At 48.1% G+C, this 21,522-nt stretch overlaps 7 protein-coding genes across 7 annotated transcripts; all 7 read left to right on the forward strand. All coding sequences in view use genetic code 12, as the record gives it.

The window, feature by feature from the left end:
* Window positions 1-1,126: 1,126 nt before the first annotated feature.
* On the forward strand, window positions 1,127-3,949 carry ZCF27 (Zcf27p; the record flags this gene model as incomplete). The annotated part of the gene is made up of 1 exon (XM_025487819.1): window positions 1,127-3,949. One exon carries the CDS (start codon window positions 1,127-1,129, stop codon window positions 3,947-3,949), a length of 2,823 nt encoding a protein of 940 aa, XP_025341627.1.
* Window positions 3,950-4,121: 172 nt separating this feature from the next.
* Window positions 4,122-4,622, forward strand: HAP3 (Hap3p; the record flags this gene model as incomplete). The annotated part of the gene is made up of 1 exon (XM_025487820.1): window positions 4,122-4,622. The coding sequence occupies one exon, from the start codon at window positions 4,122-4,124 to the stop codon at window positions 4,620-4,622; it is 501 nt and encodes a 166-aa protein (XP_025341628.1).
* Window positions 4,623-7,340: 2,718 nt separating this feature from the next.
* BEM1 (phosphatidylinositol-3-phosphate-binding protein) lies at window positions 7,341-9,161 on the forward strand (the record flags this gene model as incomplete). The annotated part of the gene is made up of 1 exon (XM_025487821.1): window positions 7,341-9,161. The coding sequence occupies one exon, from the start codon at window positions 7,341-7,343 to the stop codon at window positions 9,159-9,161; it is 1,821 nt and encodes a 606-aa protein (XP_025341629.1).
* A 467-nt stretch (window positions 9,162-9,628) lies between these two features.
* On the forward strand, window positions 9,629-11,617 carry CXQ85_004194 (uncharacterized protein; the record flags this gene model as incomplete). The annotated part of the gene is made up of 1 exon (XM_025487822.1): window positions 9,629-11,617. One exon carries the CDS (start codon window positions 9,629-9,631, stop codon window positions 11,615-11,617), a length of 1,989 nt encoding a protein of 662 aa, XP_025341630.1.
* A 632-nt stretch (window positions 11,618-12,249) lies between these two features.
* Window positions 12,250-12,912, forward strand: CXQ85_004195 (uncharacterized protein; the record flags this gene model as incomplete). The annotated part of the gene is made up of 1 exon (XM_025487823.1): window positions 12,250-12,912. One exon carries the CDS (start codon window positions 12,250-12,252, stop codon window positions 12,910-12,912), a length of 663 nt encoding a protein of 220 aa, XP_025341631.1.
* Window positions 12,913-14,158: 1,246 nt separating this feature from the next.
* CXQ85_004196 (uncharacterized protein) lies at window positions 14,159-15,793 on the forward strand (the record flags this gene model as incomplete). The annotated part of the gene is made up of 1 exon (XM_025487824.1): window positions 14,159-15,793. The coding sequence occupies one exon, from the start codon at window positions 14,159-14,161 to the stop codon at window positions 15,791-15,793; it is 1,635 nt and encodes a 544-aa protein (XP_025341632.1).
* A 1,162-nt stretch (window positions 15,794-16,955) lies between these two features.
* CXQ85_004197 (uncharacterized protein) lies at window positions 16,956-21,313 on the forward strand (the record flags this gene model as incomplete). Its single annotated transcript, XM_025487825.1, has 2 exons — window positions 16,956-21,272; window positions 21,302-21,313. The coding sequence occupies 2 exons, from the start codon at window positions 16,956-16,958 to the stop codon at window positions 21,311-21,313; spliced, it is 4,329 nt and encodes a 1,442-aa protein (XP_025341633.1).
* Between the last annotated feature and the right edge of the window lie 209 nt (window positions 21,314-21,522).

A 21,522-nucleotide genomic window follows, 5' to 3' on the forward strand; every position in this document is an offset into this window, starting at 1 on the left:
GACCAAACCCCAAAAACCCACATTTAAGTCAAAAACCAAGACAAAACATACCTAAAACATGTCTTAGCCGGTAATGGAAAGTGGGCTCCTGGCCCGTGCTTGGCCCTACGCCAAATCAGCGTACCTCATTTCTTACTTGTTTCGATTGTACTTGTCCATCCATTGTCACTTTGCCCTGGCCAATTGTCTCCACGGTCCACCTGCTTTTGTCAGGCCTCGTGGCTTGGCAAATGGCTGAATGAAACTTAATTTGGGAACACCAGAGAAAGAAGGCTCTGTTTGTCGTCTACCTCTAAAAGCTCCACCTGTATTGCCATATTAACCGTATAAGGCAACCACGAGGCTGGCGGAAAAAACAAGCAAATCCCGTTCCCAACCGCCACGCCTCCACCGCCCAAACCATCCTAGTAGTCCCAGGCGTCCCAGGCGTCACAGTTGTCCCTGGTGACTCTATCTGTCGTCAGGGCCTCTACATGCCATCTCTTGGCAGCGCTTACCGATGCTGTTCGGTGCTTCGATCTGCTGCCTGGCGCCTACAGAAAGCGTTTTGCCAGAGAATTACAACCAACCAAACTGCAAAAAATGCCTTTTTAAAATACACCTCTGAAGCGTTTGAGTCTCCAGTGTCCACTGTCCACTGCGTTTGAGGACTCAACGAGCCTCGCACAGACCCTGTCAGGGCCAGAAACAGAGCAAAAGGGTCCACCAAAAGCACGAAAAATACACCTTTTTCGAATTTTAAAAAACACAAAGTCACCTACCACCTCTTCTCTCCCGTATTTCACCAAAAAACCGGATCCTTCTTCCCCCTATGTAGCCTTTTTCACGCCCTTTCTTCCTCCACTACAGAGCCTCTGCGGGCTCCAGCCCCGCCGCACAATGGCCAAAAGCACACCTTCATCAACCGACCTCTTCTTTTCCTCGTAATGACAGAAACAAACAACCACATGGCCTCAGGCTACGTACGAGGCCCTCGAGATCCCCTGCCAATAATTCACACTCGCTGGCTGAAATGGTGCTGAACACTCATAGTCAAGGACAGAACCATAGCCAGAGCCAGAGCCAGAGCCCAGGCTCCAGGCCTATACCGCCACTAGCGGCGCCTCCACCGTACTATGTGCGTCCCATGGTGAACCAGCTGCCGTCGGTGCTCCACGAGTACTACCAGGCGAGTCCTGGGCCGTATGTGAGCAGGGAGACGAGGAGTGACAGTTCGGGCAATTCGTCTGACCAGGTTCAAGCTCAAGCTCAGGCACAGGCCCAGGCACAGGCCCAGGCTCAGTCGTTGCAACAACAGGCGCTTCAGAACCATCAGAACCATCAGAATCATCAAAATCACCAGCCTCAGGGTCCGGGCCCGGCTTACTATATGGGTCTACCGAACCAGCCTGTGCCGACTATCACTCATACGCCTGCTCCACAACAACCGCCACAACAACCACAACACCGTGTGGCGGCTTCGCTCCCGAGAAAACGGTCGCTGACGGCGTGTGATACTTGTAGACAGAAGAAGTCCAAGTGTGATAACGTGAGGCCTCGCTGTGGAGCTTGTGTGCGTGCTGGAAACATGAATTGTCGCTATAGAGCTGACTTTCCGGGCTCTGATTACTCTCTGTATGATCCTGCGTCGCTTACGATTCTTTCGAAGCTTGACGTGATTCTAGGGCACGTCAAGGGGACCCAGGAACCGGTGCAGAAGGCGAAGATCACGTATTTTCAGCATTGTCTTTGGGATATGTCGCTAATGAGTATGTTCCGCTGGAGATCAGTGCAGAAGGTGCTTCGAACGTCGGATTCTGACCATGCTAACTGGACTCGTCGTCTTGTGGCCAAGTACGATATTGACGTTTACTTTGGGCTCCCGAGGAAGTTCCAGGACCGCTTTAACACTTGCAGGGCGTTGGAGGCGCTTTTGCATAGCTCTATTTCGGCATTCACCAATTCCTTCTTTCTAAATGCCCATACGAAGGTGCCCTGCTTGGATATCATTACCTTGCTAGAGAGTATCGAGATTTATACGCTCATGCAGAAGGCTGACCCGGAAACAACGTTCATTAGCATGCTAGAAGATTACTCTTCGCTCGCTCAAGGAGAGACCGTGCCTAGGTCTTATAAAGATGCACTTCTTACGCTTGGTCTTGAAGATTCGGCCATCAGAAGACGCGCTTTCATTAAATGCTGTGAATCTGTGCCTCTAATATTGGTTGTATGTGCTATTGGCGTTCTAGCGTCTCCCATCAAGCTTGATAATCACCAGCGGTTCGATACTTCCACAGACGAAGCCAAATCCTTGGATAGTTGTGGTGCTGATTTCTCACGGTGCAGCCCGCTTATTCCTCGGGATAGGAAGAAGTTGAGTCGCTGTTTTGTGGATTATGCCTTGATCATTTCGTCAGTCTTTCCGTTGAGCTTACAGAGGAACACACTCGTTTCAATTGAGTACCACATCATGCTCAACCAATACTACTTGTACACTATGGATCCATTGAGTGCCCACAGAGCCATTGTCACGGCCAGCACAGATATGATGTATTATTTGGAGAAGGAAAACACGAGACAGCCTTCCAGTGAACAGCTCAAGTACCATTTTGCCGAGAAGCGCTCCATTGTTGACCGTCTTTTCTGGACTTGCTTGAAGCTCGAGTGTGAGCTTCGTGCCGAGTTGAGTCCCCACATTCCTTTGTCAGGAATCACCCAAATGGTTCCACCTTCTCCCTTTCTCAAGATTCCTGACCCGGTTCTGAATGACGAACATCTCGCGGACAGTGTAAGTCTTACGAACAAGTACGACGATAAGAACTCTTGGTACTTTTTCTTGACTGAGGTGGCCGTGAGAAAGGTAGACAATAAGTTGTATGACGAGATCTATTCGGTTGATGCTGTTAGGGATAATCTCTGGGACCTGGATGAGTTTGTAGAGAAGGATATCTGGAAGCTTCAGATCAAGTACCTCAAACAGTACGATGCCATTATTGCCTCGCTTTCGCCTAGGATTAGGAACTTTGTGCTTCTGGAAATCGATGTGGATGAGATTCACGCTAGCATGAAGAGAAGGGCAAACAAGAAACGGAGCGCCCAGGAGGCGTTCGAGTCTGATATTCTCGACAACCTTGACGAGTTCTTCATTGATGAAGACTTGTTGCTCAAAGCACAATCTGAGTCGATCATGTTCATCAAGACAAGATTTCTTGCGTCCAAGATTGCATTGTTCCGGCCAATTAATTACCTTATTCTCGAGGACCGGATTCCATTCACCGAGATATTCGAGGCAGCAGCGTCTGTGCTTTCCCAAGTGAAGGCCGAGCAGGTGGAAAACGAAATGGTGATGAACCATAGCCATCTGCCGCTGCATTCGAACTCCACAGTATCCGTCAACAACGATGCTTTGCAGCTTGACACGTCCAGCAGCTCATCACAGTTTGCCAATAACTTCATGGACGGCGAGGTTGCGTACATTGAGGCAATCAAAGCACCACTTCAAAACCGAAGCGATCTGAAAGAAGACAACTTCAACGATATCGTCGAATACGATAACCTGAAAGACGAAAGCAACGCCGACTTCATCACCGTCAAGGACTACGTAGCAGCTCGCAGAAGAGTCCTCCAGTCGTTTGTCAAGAACCTCATCACCATTCCCAAAAGCAACATTCCCAAAATCGGGCTGCACCGGCACTCGGGACTGTGGTACTACGTCAGGCAGCTTATCGTGGGCAACATTTCCCTTTTCATGCTCTACAAAAAAGTCCAGCAAGTCATCAAAACGCTTGTCCAGAACAACGCCTTCCCTGGCGGTGACGATGTCATGGAAGCACTCAACCTTGTATTCAGCAGAGAACTGATCAAAGGTCTGTTGGAGTACACCATGCTCATGCTCAACTACTGGAAAGAAGAAAGCCAAGATTGTGAAATCTACATCGAGCAAATCCAGCTTTGTCTCGACATGCTCTGATCTTTTAGATAACAAAGCAAAAACAAAACAAAAAAAAGTGTGGATTTGCCCAGGGTCTGTGATTTTGTGTGGTAGACTGGCGGGTGCGGCTGTGAGTCCGAGCATCGCACATTGACGCAAACATATATAGTAGGTGTTTTTCGCACCCAAAACGGTTTGGGAAAGCGATGCAATGAAGCAGAAAAAGAAGGTTAAGGAAGAGGATTTCGACGAGGATTTACGGAATTGTGACTACGAGATCAAGGAGCAGGACCGTTTTCTCCCGATCGCCAATGTGGCCCGCGTGATGAAACTGGCGCTTCCGCCTCATGCGAAGCTTTCCAAAGAGTCCAAGGAATGTGTTCAAGAGTGTGTTTCTGAGTTTATCAGTTTTATCACGTCGCAGGCGGCAGATAAGAGCAAGCTAGAGAAACGCAAGACTCTCAATGGTGAAGATATGCTCTGGGCGATGTTCACCTTGGGGTTTGAACATTACGCTGAGACCCTTAAAATCTACTTGGCGAAGTACCGTCAGTTTGAGCAGATGGAGGCTGAAAGACGCCTGGTGGGACGTTCTAGAAAGAGAACTGCCAGGGATAGCGATAGCGACGATATGCAAGAGATGGCCTACGACATGACTCCGGAAGACTATGTGGATTTTGGCGCCGACTTTGAGTACCTCGAGCTGACATAGTGAAGGTGATACAGAGAGCTGTTTAGTGCAATGGTACGATCGTTGGGGCTAGTGGTGCTCGTTTACCCTTCACAAAGCCATGATCTACTAGAAAGACAAGTCTGGTTTAAAGAACCGTGCAGAATCCGGTAATGGACCTTCCGAATGAACCGCCAGTGATATCTCCATATCCAGTACGAGAAACCATTGATCCAACGCCTCTTCGTCCTCGTCACAGGGTGGAATGCCCACCTGCCCGAGATCTAGAACAATGATCGTGCAATGGCGAAGTTGCCTGAGGCCAGAACAATCCACCCAGGACTGGCCTATATTTATCGTCTCAATAGTCAAGCGAAGCGATGCTTTTGACAAGGTGAGGTATTGACGTTTGATTTAAAGCGTCAAGACAGTTGCCATCACGAGACGCCACAGAACATGGAAAGGTGATACATGTAAATAATGTAAAATGTATGAAAACGACCGAACCTGTCTCGGTCAATGTCTGTTCACCTCGAATCAGGAGGCTTCTTTCACCTGTTGATCTTGCGTGCCTGTCACAGAACACAATGCCCATGGGTTCATTGTCCAGTTTGCTGATTAGTCAGGGACGTGGGCTGGAAACTAGGGAGATGAAGGGATGATCTAAAAGGTTTAAATTTAGGGATTTCGTAATGTTGGGTGCTTTGGGTGGGTTTGTGACACTTATAGCATCAAGAGTGGGTTTAGATTGGATGATAATGAAGGTCAAGGTAAAGGAGGCTTCTAAGTGGATTCTACAATAACTGGGCTTCAAGGAATGCAAATAAGTAGTAGGAGAGTTTCTTTAAGTCTTTTATTGGAGAATTGGATATGATCTAGAGTGCCTTAGGTTCAATACTAGTAATCGAATGGCCTGGCAACATCATAGTCACGTAATTACCACATGAAACAACTGTTTCCTTGAACTGCTTGAAAAGAGTAGTTTAGGTTCCACAAACTGGCTACTCTTGAACGTTGTAACTCTTAATACTGTGCTATTCTTGCTCCAGCCTTAAACAGTATATACATGGACAAAGCAAAGGAAACAGTATTCCAAACCACCAACACCGAAACAAAAAGTCATGATTATATACTTCAGCTCCAATAGCCTATTTTTCCATCAACATTCATATCTTATCTAGTAACATACTGCTGCTGAAGATCACCATAGATGGTGCATTCGGACTTCGACGCCGACGTTGGCAAGGCAACCCAAGATGAAGCAAATACATAGGAGAGGGCAAGAAAGGCAAATTTGGCTCTTTGGAAGAGATTGGAACCCTCTCTGAAAACCCACTTTATTCATATATACCGTTGACTGCCTCGCCAGCCGTGTAGTTTGCAGCCATTTAAGGTACGTGGGACGCATATGGAACATGCATAGATAAGATGGAATAGATCACTAAATTTAGAAACAAAAAGGGTTCAGGGTGGAGTTGGCCACGAAGGAAGTCTATTTTATGTATGGACAGGTTTGTGGAATGGAAGGCCAGGTTTTTGGGTGGAAAGTAGGTTCAGAGGCATCTCGCAAGCTTCTCTTGCATAAGCAGGGTCTGTCAAGCCGCCAGGAGGAGGGACAGGGAAGAGGGAAGTAGAAGAGGGGTGGAATACGTGGGTAGCTTGGATTAGGAGATAAAAGTCGTTTTGTGTCGTTTTAGGGTTTTTAGTGCTATATGGTGGTTTCATCAGCAGTATATGTACTGTTTGAGGGTAACTGTGGAAGCCAGTTCAGGTCAACCCAGACAACCCAAACCACCAAAAAATAGCCCAAACCTCCATCAATAGTACTTCTTAGACCTCTAATATGCTGAAAAAATCCATAGAAAAATAGATAAATGGTGCCTTTGTTCAAACTCTATTGCTCATCCTCAGTCCATGGAACAGCCCTAACTGAGGTACTCATCTCCAACACCTCCAACACCTCCAACACCACCACCACCAACCAACCCAATTCACCCAATCCATAAAAAAATAACTCACTTCCCAACCACCCTTCCTTCTACACTTCCCTTTAATCCTCTTCCATATACTTCCTCCTTCCAATGCCAAGACATGTAAAACCTTCTCCATACTTAACCGTCCCTGCCTCAGGAACCATCCACCAACGCAAACCACCATCAAATCTCCACCAAAACTGCCCCCCCCTCCATCCCCCCCTCCCCCAAAAACTATATAAACACCGGAAATCCCCTGAAAAAAACCCCCAGCCTCGAAATTCACGTCTCCTTCGTTTTCTTCCAGCCCCTCCAGCAGCCCCTCCAAGCCCTTACCTTAACGAGCTACGCGCCTCGAAGCAACCTCCCATGGCAGAGACCCACCAGAACCGACCAAATGCTACAAGAAAGGGCCCATCCCGCTGGGCCCAACTGGCTCCCACCTTTTTCTTCTACTGATTGCTGAATTTATTTTTTAGTTTCCGTACCAGAACTGTTTCATGTTTGGTTGGTTGAAAGTTGGTTCCACAGCCATTCGCGAGCCACCACCAACCAGAGCCAGAACAAGTAGCACCCTCCACCATTTCCACCCAAAACTGGAACCAAAATTGGAAATCCAAAACCACCGTAAAACAAACCATCCCTTCTTCTCCCCTTCCCTTTCTTTCTTTTCTTTTTTCTTCTCTCCATAAATACATTTCTTCATGGTCTTCCTCTGGCCTGGCTGGACGGTGTACAGATGCATCCACCTCACCTACATCGCCAGAGCCTCCTTCACCAACCCATCATGATCAAATCGTTCCGCAGAAGCAAACGCCTGCTGAACTCGCTGTCGACGTCGTCGCCGAAACATCTGATTCTGCGGGTCTCGCTGTCGTCTCATCCAGAGGCTGATTTCGTGCAAAACTCGCCTACCAAGGTGATCAAGGCGCTCTATGACTACAGGCCTCAGGGCCCGAAAGAGCTTCTGTTCGAGAAGGGAGACTTCTTCCATGTGGTTTCTGACGAAGCGCTGGAGTTGGATCAGCACGGCTGGTACGAGGCCACCAACCCAATGACGAATCAAAGAGGTATGGTGCCTAAACTGTACTTTGAGGTGTTCAACAGAAGCATGCATGCTCTGGCTAGGGGGAATAGCATTGACCAGCTGAATCCGATATTTGCTAAGATCCAGCAGCAGCAGCTGGTGCAGAATCTCCAGCAGAACCTGAACCTGCTTCAGAATATCCAGCAGCAAACGATCCAGAACCTCCAACAGCAAACCAGCGGCGGCGGCAGCGCCAGGGAAAACCGTACGTTATACGCTGTGACGCTTTACGACTTCCGTGCTGAAAGAGAGGACGAGTTGGATATTGTGCCTGGCGAACATTTGGTCATTTGCGCTCATCACGACTACGAGTGGTTTATTGCTAAACCTATCAACAGGTTGGGCGGGCCAGGGCTTGTTCCGGCTTCGTACGTGAAAATTGTGGATAAATATAATCCTCTGGCCCAGATGGAATCGGCTGGCGACGATATGGTCTCGGTGATTACCCATTTCAGGATTCCTACGGTTGAAGAGTGGAAAGAACTGACCGCCATCTACCAGGCCAGCACCCACCCATCTGGAAAGATCTCGGGCACGAATCCATCGTCGCTGGTGCCATCCCAGTTTTCTCAGAATGAAGACGACTCTACGCGGTCTTCTTCAGCTTCGGCCTCGACGTTTATCGTTGAAGCTTCTGTCGACTCCTACCACTTGGCAACGCTGGAGGATAATAGCCGTTACCAGTATGTGGTTACCGCTCGTACGCTGACGGGTAAAACACGTCAGTTGTGCCGTTTTTATGAGGATTTCTATAACATGCAAGTGAAGATCCTCGAGCTGTTCCCTTATGAAGCTGGTAAAGTCGAAGGCCACAGGCGTACCATTCCAGGTTTCCCTGGCCCTGTTATCCATGTCAGCGACAACATCTCCCTGTTGAGACGTGAACGGTTCGACTACTATCTCCGTAACTTGATTGCCATGCCTTCTCATGTGTCTCGCTGCGACGAGGTATTGGCGCTTTTTGAGGTGCAGAACAACGGCTTTGACAAAGAATACGTCGAGAGGGGAGACCGCTTCTCAAAGCCTATTAACCAACAGTCGGGCTACCAGCAGGATAGACTATCGCAATATCTGAACGTCCAGCCTCATTCACGAAGCCGGAACTCCCACACCCCTTCGCTGGATCTGAACAGCAACAACAGAGCACTGTCGCCAGGAGCCAACACTGCTCTTGCCCAACCAATGCCCGATACAAGCAAACAACCCAAGGTGAAGGTGAAGTTTTATTATGAGGATGATATTTTCGTGTTGCTTTTGCCTGTGAACCTCCGGCTCCAAGACTTGAAGGCCAAGCTTGCGAAGCGTCTTGGCCTTGAAACTGGCTACGAGACTGATCCTTCTAGTCTTGTATTCCTTTTCTTGAAGACCGAGTATGATGATTTCATGGACACCAACCAGATTGCCTCGGAAGTGTTGAGCGACGAGCAGAGGGCGCTCCTCTTCCATAAGGAAATCAGCGAGGACTCTAAGTTCCACGAGGTGCTCCATGACAAATGCAAGATTGTGATTTTGTCGGGTTAAGCGTTGATGCCGTTGTACACCTCAGCGGACTCTGCCGCTGCCAATTCGCTCCAACGATCGCTTATACTGCTACAAGACGTAAGATCTGCCTCTGGATTATCCAGCTGGTTATAGATGATCTATTGGTAAGTGTTTCTACGCACTTGGTTTTGTTGATGCTGGACGCGCTAGCTCCAAGACTCACTTGGAAGGGCCCCTCCAAAATCATACACTGTACTATAGTTTCTGGCGCCAGAGTCGCCAGCAAAAGTTCATGTTCTTATGATGTTCCCTTTAATAAAGGTGATTGCAATACTCTTTCCACCAGCCTGACCTCTTACTCTGAGTCGCGAAGGATGCAGAAAAATCAACACAACTTACTACTTACCTATAAGTCTGGTTTCTTACCACTCTCCACCAGCGAATGGTCCTTATTTATCTCCTGATCGAATCACGTCCTTTTACTGTTTACACTATCTGAACGCTCGATGCTCCGACGGGTACTCAACCTCTTCTCAGGAGACAAGCATGTCCCTTCAGACAATGAAACAGCCAAAAAACACCAAACCAACAAGAAAAAGCCTCATAACGATAAACCCACGTCTCTAGAGTTTGCTACTGCTCTTCTAGGGAGAGAACCGGACTCAGGCGAAGAAACTGATAAGCCAGTGTATGTCCTTGATGAGCTAGATAAGGAGGACCAGAAACAGCCAGAGACTGGCCGAGCTACAGCGCCTTCTGGAAGGAACCTTCTACCCCCACAGACTCCTGCAAAGGCAGGTTCAATGCCGTTTCTTTCCAGCACGCCTCTAGCGCTGAGACTGGTGATTGGTCAGAAGCCTGCCAGAAGACGGTATAAACGGTACGACGTAAGTGCCAAAAGACGTGTTATCAACCCTCTGCTGGAACTGGAGGACGATAGTCCGGATGAGAGGCCTCTGCAGGTTTTACAGTTGGAAGAGGGCAGCGAATCGATGAAGAAGGTGGAGTCTAGCATCATGGATGACCTAGAACGGCAATTGAAGGAGAACAACGGCAGCGACGATGATGACGAGGAGGTATTTGTTGAAGCTGTTAGTCAGATACACGATGAGGAGAAGGATAGTGGAAGGGAAGTGAAGGTAGAGAAGAAGATGCCGTGGGATGAGGCTGTTGAAGTGACAGAAGTGGCATCCCAGGATTCTGAGGAGAAACAGAGGGAGGACCATGTGGATCCTAGGGATCAGAGCGTACCTGTTGATGGGGATCTGCCAGAAATTCCTTCCAAAGCTGTTGCTTCGCCGAAGAATAGCCCCCAAGGGCTCAGTGGAACCAGGAAAACGCTAAAAATGTCCTTATCAAGGAAAAGAAGAGTAAGGAAAGTACACAGGGACGCTGCTGGGAACTGGACTACGCGAGAATCACAAAGCGATTCAGATGTTTTTGTGGTAGGTGAAGAAAGGGCGTCTGAGGTGGAAAGTGCCAGCCAGAGATCTGGTAAGCTGCTAGATGCATCAGCGGAACGCAGCCACGACGACGGATCAGATCCAATTGATGATAATTACAACACAGCTTCTGAATCTGATGATATCGAAGATTCCTCTTCTGAAGATATCAGTGAGAACAAACCTACTGGTACGAAGCCCAGGGCAGTGAATTTCTCGGATATTTCTACTGAACACTTCTCCATTGATCCACACGCAGCAACAGAACTCCCAAAAACTCCCGTACAAGTTTCCAATCGGTATCCCATTGCACCAGCGCTGGCGCCAGGACGTGTGGTATTTGGATCTCCTGCGCTGGCACCAGCTTCTTCCAGAACACAGCCGCCAACGAGTCAAACTGATAGGTTGGATAGCAAACCAGGAACGCTTCCGACGCTGGTACGCCAAGCAAAGAGTGGGCAGTCAAATTCCCAGAGCAGTCCAAACTTATTTGTCTCTGTTGATTCGTCTTCAGGCCGTTCGTTGACTCTTCCATCTACAGCTTCAAGTCCTACGTCTCTATATCGAAAGCGCCTGAAACAGCAGATGACGCTTCCGTTCAGCCTGCCGCCTCGAAGTCTGCCAGGAAGAAGCAGAACTGATAACTCCTACAGAATCCCTTTCTCGTCGCAGACGAATTCTACATCTTCAGAGCCCAAGGACCAGTTGATGGTTCCTGATTCAAGCACAACAGAAGAATTGAATCGCCAGGCTTCGCCTCCCAAGAAGGTCTTGTCTCAGGAAAGTCAGATCGTTATTAAGAGCTCTCAGGATGACAAGGAGCAGAAGAAGCCAGCACCAGCAAAGCCTCGTGGTACTCTACCTACAGCTGTCAAACCTGCTGTGGCCAGTCCAAAAGAGGAAGAAGGTGATAGGAAGCGTATAAAGTTGATCCCCATGTACTCGAAGCTCATGCGGCCTGAACCTGCAAAGCCCGAGCCCAAGTCGCTAGCACAGCAATTGAGAGAAAGAAGGGAGCAGCTAGAAGGGCTGTCTCGAGCAGAAACGGCATAAGCCGGACGGATGTCTGGCTGGTCGTTCAGTTAGCGTATTGATCATGTCTCAACTGATGGAACTATGGTTAAGATCTGAAGAAAGGGCACCTGTTCGAGTCAATTGCAATCGAACAAGCTTCCTAGCTTCAAATCTGTCTATGAAAAAGCTTTACGATTCCAATACCCAAGTCTACACCTTCATTGGTGTTCTGATTGGAACCCAGGCACCCAGGCAACTGGCCACGCCTAAACCATATCTCCCCATCCCAATGACCCATTCTTCGTCAAACCACGATCACCCAATAAACAAACACCATCCAACCTCTTCCACCTCCATTGAACCTCTTCGTAGTTCACTGAACCCTCGCTACATGTCCTCTCCACTCTTCCAACTACCCAACTCCCCCCGCCCCCGCCTTTGCCTATAAATACGCCACGAATTCCCACTTTTAAATTCCCAGAACCAACTTTTTTCAACCCTCTTCCTTACCATTTCCCCAGTGGTCCCTTCTAGAACATCCACCTGGGTGGACCCTTGGAGCCACACTTCGCGATAACCGCAACTCCACATCCACCGCAACCACTTCCTTAGTTTGCCTTATAAGCACCCAATTCCCAAAAACAAGTATCAAAAAGTACCTCTTTTCAATCATGATCTCCCCAAAATACGCATTGACCCACTACTGGCGCTCGGCAAAGGCCGCTGGCCCAACTACGGCTCCACACGTGGTGAACTTATACTTGGACTATAACTGTCCCTTCTCAGGGAAGTTGTTCTCGAAGCTTCTTTCGGTGATCCCGGCGCTTGACGATAAGCATCCTGGCCAGTTCCAGTTTGTGTTTGTCAATGTGATCCAGCCATGGCACCCAAACTCGGTGGGTTTACATGAATACTCGTTTGCAATTGGCCAGTTGTTGAGGGATAAGATCCCAGACAAGTCGAACGACTTCTTCTGGAAGGTTTCCAAGACGCTTTTCGATAACAAGGAGGAGTTCTTTGACTCTGCTACGGTGAGTCTCGGCAGAAACGATCTTTATAAGAAGATTAACGATGTGGTGTTTTCCAAGCTTGATCTTCCAATTGCTCAGAATGACGTTTTGGATAGGTTGGAGATTAAGCCTTCTTCTTCAGCTAAGGAGGCCAATAACGACGGTAACGCTGCTACTGCTGACGTTAAGTACTTTACCAAGTACTTGAGAGGCGTGGGTGTTCACGTTACGCCTACGGTTAGCGTGGATGGCATTGTGGACGGCAGTGTTTCCAGTGGCTCTTCTCCTGAGGAGTTGACCAAGGTGTTTGAAAGCCACTTGTGAATAGCCAGAGAGAAGTTGTGAGGTGGGTTGGAGGCGGTTGCCCTCATGGTCGACTCAATTGACTCAGTAACTCCCAATGAACGCTTGAAAAATGAAGAATGAATCTGGGAAGCTGGGTAGTTCGAAAGCTATCTTTCCCCCACATTGCCCTCTTGACCGCTCACTGCCAACTGTATATGCTTGACATGTATGCTTGACAATATGATGATGAATGATCTCTACGTCGTGTAGAATAAGTAAAGGAGGCAATTTTGATGACTTAGTAATGTTGGTGAAGTTGGTGAAGTTGGTGAAGTTGATTCTGATGGTGATGCTTCCTATTCAATCAATACCTCAATGGTGTTTCTATGCTCTAAGAGGTGTATTAGACACATAACATCGATACAAGGTACATTTAGCAACCTAAACAGAAGCCTTATACCTTTTACTGGCCTAAATAAAGTCACTTAAAGCCCACTTGGCCTGTTGATGCCCCTGTTTCTGGGTAACTGAGTACCATAAGATGTAGTTATACCTATCCATTGGAACACACCAAGTGAAGCCTAGATACCCATAGAAAGCCCAGAACTTTACCAGAAGCCCTGGAAAAGATTAATAAGCGTTATTCTCTTCAGCAAAAGCCACATCTCCTACTGTCTGGTAACCAGTATGGAACATAGTTATGTCCATTACCCAGTCCACTTCTACATGGCAATACCCATCAACTACAGACACCAACACCTCTATTTCCCAACCAAGTAGCATTCAACTCTCCAAGTAAAGCCCCAAAAACATCAATATCACCCTCCATTCCACCTCTCCACCACCTAAACTCCCATTCCCTACACTCTCTCATAGTCTCCACCAACCACAACCAACCCCCAGTTATCCACCCACTGTGCCCCCATTGAGTCCCCAAAACCACTCCACCCAAACCCTCCAACCCCCTTCTTCCCAAAACAACTCTCCCTTTGCCTCCTCCACTCCTCTACCTCCCCCAATGGCTCCCTTCCTTCCTCAGTTCCAGCTCAGTTTCAACCCCCACCGTCCAACCCAAAACCACCAAACCCCCCAATTTCATCCCATATCCATAAACCATACTCTCTCTTCTTCCCAAAAAAACCCCATTTCCACATTCCAATAAGCTACCAATGACCCTCCTCTCCGTCCCTCTCCTTTCCCTTCCTACTATATAAGCTCACGCGAAAGACTCCAGTCCATACTACTTCACCAAACCACCAAGTACCACCAAAAACCACCAAATACCATGCCTGTTCCGTTCACGTTAACGTATTCTGCCTCAAATGGCATCTTCTACAAATCCATCCAGTTCGACTGGTCTCTGATCGATTCTGAGTGTAAAAGGCACTATTCGTTGGATTTACCTGTTTTTGCAGCCAAACTGGAACCAGAACCTGAAGACGTGGTGGTCCAGAAACGCCAGCAGAAAAGAAAGTTTATTGAAAACGTCTATATTAATCTCGCCTCCAGGATCCCCCACCAGGTTCTTCGCCAGTTGCTTGCAGCTGCTTCGTTGCCTCCAACTCCTTGGAAGGAGGTACCGTTTCTTCGTCAGAATGGCCTGGAGTACCGTTTCTGTGGGTTCCATCCAATGGGAAGCGCTGTGGTTTATAATTATACGGAAGTGGAGAAACAGGTTCACCAGGTGCTTAGGGGGGTGGACGAGCAGTCGGGGGATTTGCAGATGTATACGCTTTTGGAGCTGGTGACGGCCTCTCCAGGCCCGGAAAGCCCGCAGGGCTTGGAGGGCGTGGAGAGCAAAAGTTTAGAGCGTCCGAAAAGCCCAGAGGGCTTGGAGGACGTAAAGAGTGAGGGAACAGGGAACCTAGAGGGTTTGAAGAGCCCAGAAGGCTTGAAGGACGTGGAGAGCCCAGAGGGACTGAAGAGCCTGGAGAACTTAAAGAGTGAGATTCCAGAGAGCCTGGAGAAGCTGAAGAGTCCAGAGATCCTGGAAAGCTTGGAGAGATCGGAAATCCCTGGGGGCTTGGAGGGCTTGGAGGGCTTCCAGTTGCACGAGAAGCTGGATGAGTTATGCCAGGGGCACTGCCAGGAGCAGCTGGTCCCCCAGGAAGAGCTGGACGCCCTGGACGCCCTGGACACCCATGAAATGTTAGAGAAATTCAAGGAGATGGTCCGCCAGAAGGCCTTGAGTGACCTTGATGCCCTGGAAGAGACGGCCGTGGAAGATATGCCTACCAGCGCTCTGAGTCCAGAGACTGGTGATGATATGTTTGACAGCTACGAAGGGCTCAATCTGCCGTTGACTCCACCGCTCGAGGAGCCTGCCCAAAAGTACTTCTTCCTCAATGGTGGTTTCTTTTCAGATAAGCATATCTACAATATTTTGGAGAACCACGGGTTCACCTTCCCTTGCATGTTGCCAGGCAAGAACCCACTGATTGTGTTCAATTCAGTCGAAGATATCCTGGTTTACGAGCACAGGATGGACGAGAGGAAGATTCTTAAGGTGTCAGAGGAGTCTGAACAGACTGCTGGTCTGGAGAGTGTAGAGAGTGACGGCCCCCAGGTGGTGGGAAAAGCTGGAGATGCAGCCAAAGCTGGTGTTTTCAAAGGGCTTGGGATTACAGTGTTGAGGAATGGCCCCTTCATTGACGCCAGAAGGCTTTCGGCAAGACGCAGACTGAAGGCTAAACATGCTAGACATGCCAGGGCCAGAAAGGAGAGGAAGTATCTTGTGAATAAGGAGCTTCAGGAGGCCCAGGATGGCGACAAGACCACAGAGTCCAGTGCCTCAGCCAAAACCACTGAATCGGAAAAGTCCACCGACTCCGATAAGTCCAGTGGGTCAGAAAACTCCTCTTCATCAGATAAATCTGGATCCGAAGCGTCGGTGCCAAGTCAAGCTGACTCCGGTTTTTAGTGAGGGGCCGAAGTAGTTTGTCATGGCGTTTATAGGGCTACAATGCAAATTGGAGTTGCCAAAAGAGTCTGGCGTTGTTCTTCGTGTACCTCGGCTCTCATTGCTAGCTTGTGTTAGTTGACATTGTGATCGTTGCCAAGCCGTGGAGTTAAGTGGTGTGGGTGGTTTGTTTTCGTGTTTCAGCGAAGGTACAATGAAATCTGGCTAAACTGCCCTGGTGGGCCCATTCCAGGAGATAACATGCCCCGGAATTAACTACCTGTTCATGTGTTGATATCTCGTATTTCGAGCTACAGCCGTGTGTCCTTTGAGGCTTATCCAACCCAGTCCTGGAAGAAACAGCCCCAATCCAGCCATCCCAGGCCTTCTTCAACCACAATGAGCCAAAAAGGACAATCGTCGCTACGTGCCAGTTGCTCCCAGCCCGGATATAACGATCCCTCGACCGTTGGAAAACACCTTCTTCTCCATTGTTCAGCCCTGTTTACCCGAGGAGCAATCCTTATTGTTGGTTCCCACAGCCAACCGAGGTCCAATCCACATCCCACCTTCTGCTTCCGTTTTGCCACCGTTTTGACGTCCTTGACACCTCCACATCTTGACGTTTCCAGAAATGCAGTAAGTGCAAATTCACGAACAAGCCGCATTCGTCATGGGGCTTGGCTTTGACCTTCCGTGACCGTAAGGTTTGATAAACGGAACAAGACTCGGAAAGCCGCCGAACGAGCCTTGCAAGCGCCGTTACTCGCCGAATGTGGGCTTGACAATGTATGGGAGAGGTTCGGAAATACGGCACCACCGGGCTTACTAAGAGAATGCCGTTGTTTGTCATTATTTGAATGGAAAGCATACTGGTGAAGACTCTAGAGAAGCCGCACAGAAGCCCTTTCCGCCGTGCGGTTCCGTTTGGCAGGAACCCCCAGAATGTGCTTAGAATGGGGCCCCGTATTATTTTTTTTTTTTTTTGTCTTTATGGTATTTATACGCCTGGCGTCCGTCTGAGTGTTGATTTTCGGTTTTCGGTTTTTTCTCGATTCAGCTAATTACGTGCATTGGAGACGGGATATTATTTGCGCCTTGCAGTGTGTCAAACGTCTCATACGTCTCAAGAGAACGCACGGTCCGACCTTGAAAGTGTCTCAAAACCGGGATTCCTGAAAAAATGTCCAGCGAAGGTTCTTTGACTCCGAAGGAGTTTGCTGGTGATGTTGAAGGTGCTGGGGATGTCCAGCCAGCTAACCAGCATGTCGCTGACCTTCTGAGAGAAATGTCTAGATTGACTTATGAGGATGGAAAACTTCCTGTTTCTTCAGAGGAGTTTAACTTGTCTCGTCTTTTACATACTTATGTTCGCCAGGCAGAGAATGGCGGTGTGCAATTGCGCCAGGTGGGCGTTACGTTTGAGGATCTTTCGGTGCATGGCATTGACCAGAGTTATGCGTTTTTGCCTACAGTTAGCGGTGTTTTGAAGGCTCCATTGACGATTTACCGTGCTATTAAGGAGGCTAGACACCGCCCAGAACGTGCTATTTTGAACCCTATGGATGGGTGTGCTCGCCAGGGAGAAATGGTGCTTGTTTTGGGTCGTCCAGGCGCTGGCTGCCTGACTCTTCTTAAAGCTTTAAGTGGAACGGATTTGCAGCTGTACACGAAGATCGAGGGCCAGGTAGAGTACGACGGTGTGCCCCAGAAGGATATGCTTGCAAGCTATAAGCAAGATTTGGTGTATTGTCCTGAGTTAGATACCCATTTTCCTCACTTGACGGTGCAGCAAACGCTTGAGTTTGCCATTGCCAGTCGTATGCCCAGGCAAAGAGTGAATAACATGTCCAAGAGCGAGTACATTGAGTTTATCAGGGACATGTGGGCGACGGTTTTCGGTCTCAGACACACGTACAAGACGAAAGTGGGTAATGAGTACGTTCGAGGCTGTTCTGGCGGTGAAAGAAAGCGTGTTTCTATTGCAGAGGCTATGGCGTGCCAGGGTTCTGTTTACTGCTGGGATAATGCCACCAGAGGTCTTGATGCTTCGACTGCTTTGGAGTACGCCCAGGCTATTAGAATATCCACCAGGTTTACCAAAGCCACTGCTTTTGTTTCGCTCTACCAGGCTTCAGAAAACATCTATGCCACCTTCGACAAGGTGCTTGTGTTGTATAAAGGCAGACAGGTGTATTACGGCCCTGTGGGAGAGGCTAAAGCGTACTTTGAGGGTATGGGCTGGCAGTGTCCTCCCAGACAAACCACTGCGGAGTTTTTAACTGCTGTTACTGATCCTATTGGTAGATTTGCCAAGCCAGGGTTCCAGAACAAGGTTCCACGGACTCCAGATGAGTTTTTGTCTTACTGGCGTAAGTCTCCACAGTACGAGAAGGTCAAGGAAGAAATCGCTGACTACAAGGCCACCGTCAGCCAGGACGAGACCAAACAACGTATGGCTGAGTCTGTCAAGCAAGAAAAACAGAGACTTCAGCGTAATGGCTCTCTCTTTACTGTGAACTTCTACGAGCAGTTCAGGCTCAACTTGAAGCGTGCTTTCCAGAACATCTGGGGCGACAAGGCCTATACGATCATTCAAGCCGTGGCTGCTTTCGTGCAAAGCTTGATTGTTGGTTCTTTGTATTACGATACCCCAGATAACGTCACTGGCTCGTTCTCAAGAGGAGGTGTGATCTTCTTTGCGGTCTTGTACTTGTCTTTGACGGGACTTGCTGAAGTGTCGAATTCCTTCAAGGCCAGACCTATCTTGTTGAAGCAGCATAACTACTCATTGTACCATCCCTCGGCTTTTGCCATTGCCGAAGCAGTTTCGGTAGCTCCAGTGAACTTGGTGATTACAACCGTCTTCAGTCTTGTGCTTTACTTCCTTTCAAACCTTAACAGAGATCCAGGCAAGTTTTTCATCTTCCTTTTGTTCAGTTACTTGGTTTCGTTGGTGATGAGTTCTTTGTTTAAAGCTGTGGCTTCGTGGAACAAGACCATCTCTTCTGCCAATGCTTTTTCTGGTGTGTTGATTTTGGCTTCTTTGATGTACTCGTCGTTTATGATTCAAACACCTTCCATGCATCCTTGGTTCCGCTGGATTGGCTATATCAACCCGGTTCTTTATGGTTTTGAGGCCATGATCACCACTGAGTTCCATGGAAGAGACATGCCTTGTGATTCTGCCTATTTGATACCCCATGGGCCAGGATACACGTCAGATAACGTTGTTTGTGGCTTTACAGGCTCTCTTCCTGGCCAAACCAGCATCGATGGTGATAGGTACGTGGCCCAGTCTTTCGACTATAGCGTCACGCATGTGTGGAGGAACTTTGGTATTCTTATTGGTTTCTTGATCTTCTTTGTGGGTCTTTCTGCTATTGGTTTTGAGGTCGTCAGGCCTGTTTCCGGTGGAGTTGACCGTCTATTCTTCCTCAGAAGCAAGAAGAAGAACGAGATCTTTGTTATTGATAGCGACAAGGCAGAAAGTCTGAACGACAGTGAGGCAGGCCCTGACCCACCGACCGATCTCGAGAAGGCTGGTTTATCTGATGCTGACGCCCATAAAGCTCTTGCAGACTTGCAGGGTAAGGATATCTTTGTATGGAAGTCTGTGGATTATGTTATTCCATATGCTGGTGGCCACCGAAAGCTACTTGACAACGTTTCTGGGTACTGTGTGCCTGGAAAGTTAACTGCGTTAATGGGAGAGTCTGGTGCTGGTAAAACGACTCTTTTGAATGCCTTGGCTCAAAGAACCGATATTGGTGTTGTCAGTGGCGATATCTTGGTCAATGGAGGCGCTCTAGACGCCTCGTTCTCGAGACGTACAGGCTACGTCCAGCAGCAGGACATCCATCTTGCCCAAACGACGGTCAGAGAGGCTTTAATTTTTTCTGCTAAGCTTAGAAGACCCAAGAGTGTTCCTGATCGAGAGAAGCTTGAATATGTTGAGAGTATTATTGATGTTCTTGAAATGTCGGAATACGCCGATGCCATTGTTGGCCATTTGGGCTCGGGACTTAACGTTGAACAAAGAAAAAAATTAACTATTGGTGTTGAATTGGTTGCAAAGCCTTCCTTGTTGCTTTTCCTTGATGAACCTACCTCAGGCCTTGATTCCCAGTCCGCTTGGGCTATCGTGAAGCTTCTTCGGTCGCTTGCCAACGCAGGCCAGTCCATTTTGTGTACCATTCACCAGCCCTCAGCCACCCTTTTTGAAGAGTTCGATAGGCTTTTGCTTCTTCGTAAAGGCGGCCAGACGGTTTACTTTGGCGACATTGGTGAACATTCCAGAACCATCCTTGATTATTTTGAAGCAAAGGGCGCAAGAGAATGCTCAAAGCATGAAAACCCAGCAGAGTATATTTTGGAAGTGATTGGCGCTGGCGCCACTGCAATAGTTGACCGGGACTGGTTTGCTGTCTGGCAAGAATCCGACGAAAAGAGAGTTGCCAACGAACAAATTGACAGATATATCGTTGACGGCCAGAAACAAGCGTCCGCTTCAGAGGCAACACCAGAAGAGTTGAATGAGCTTAACCAAACCTACGCTACTCCAGTGTATTACCAATTTGTGATTCTTTTGAAGAGAGACTTCCTTACGTTCTGGAGAAAACCAGAATATGTGATGGCTAAGATCTTCTTGATGACCATGAGTGGTCTCTTCATCGGCTTCACGTTCTTTGGCTTGAAACACACATTAACTGGATTACAGAATGGTATGTTCTGTGCTTTCTTGTCGGTTGTTGTCTCAGCGCCGGTGATTAACCAAATCCAAGAACAGTGTATTGCTATTAGAGAGGTCTTTGAAGGGCGTGAAAGGATGTCTAATACTTATAGATGGTGGCTCATGGTGCTTGCTCAGTACGTCACTGAAATCCCATACATGTTTGTTGGTGGAGCCATTATGTTCGTTTCACTTTATTTCCCAACCCAAGCTGATACACTGGGATCCCATGCTGGTGTGTTTTACTTGACCAATGGTATTTTCCTCCAGTTGTTTAATATTTCGTTTGCGTTCATGTTGGTTTACATGGCCCCAGATGTTCAATCTGCGGCTGTGTTGGTTTCGTTCTTCTATTCGTTCATTGTTGGTTTCTCTGGCGTCGTCCAGCCAACTCAGTTGATGCCTGGTTTCTGGACGTTTATGTATAAGGTCAGTCCTTATACTTATATCATCCAAAACCTTATTGCCTCTTTTCTTCACCAAAGAAAAGTCGAATGTGCTGATAAAGAGTTATCTGTGCTTGAACCGCCCCAAGGCACTACGTGTGGTGATTACATGGGCCCATTTATTGAGAATGCTGGTGGATACTTGGTCGACCCCAACAGTACCGAAAGCTGTGGATATTGTCGTTATACAAATGCTGACGAGTATCTTTTGACCCTTTACACCAAGTACTCGTATATCTGGAGAAACGTTGGATTCTTCTGCGTTTACATCATTTTCAATCTTGCGATGTGCCTAATATTGTACAAGGCCCTTAGGTTGACAGTGTGGAAAATTCCACCGATTTTCAAAAGAAGAAAAATTAACTTGGCCTATTGTTCAAATGCACAGTCTGTTTGGTGCAGCATACAACTGCATTCTTCGCATAAAACAATTATTACGCTTATGCGGAGCCATGCGCGTCCTGTGTATCGTATATCAGGCTGTTCGCACGATACTTGTATACGTCAATAAACCTACGTGAAAAGCGGCGGCCTTGTACAGCTGGTGTCTTGATTCTCCCCCTTCAGCCCCA

This window comes from Candidozyma haemuli (genome assembly GCF_002926055.2).
Source record: "Candidozyma haemuli strain B11899 chromosome Unknown G_2014730914, whole genome shotgun sequence".
NCBI lineage: Eukaryota > Fungi > Ascomycota > Pichiomycetes > Serinales > Metschnikowiaceae > Candidozyma > Candidozyma haemuli.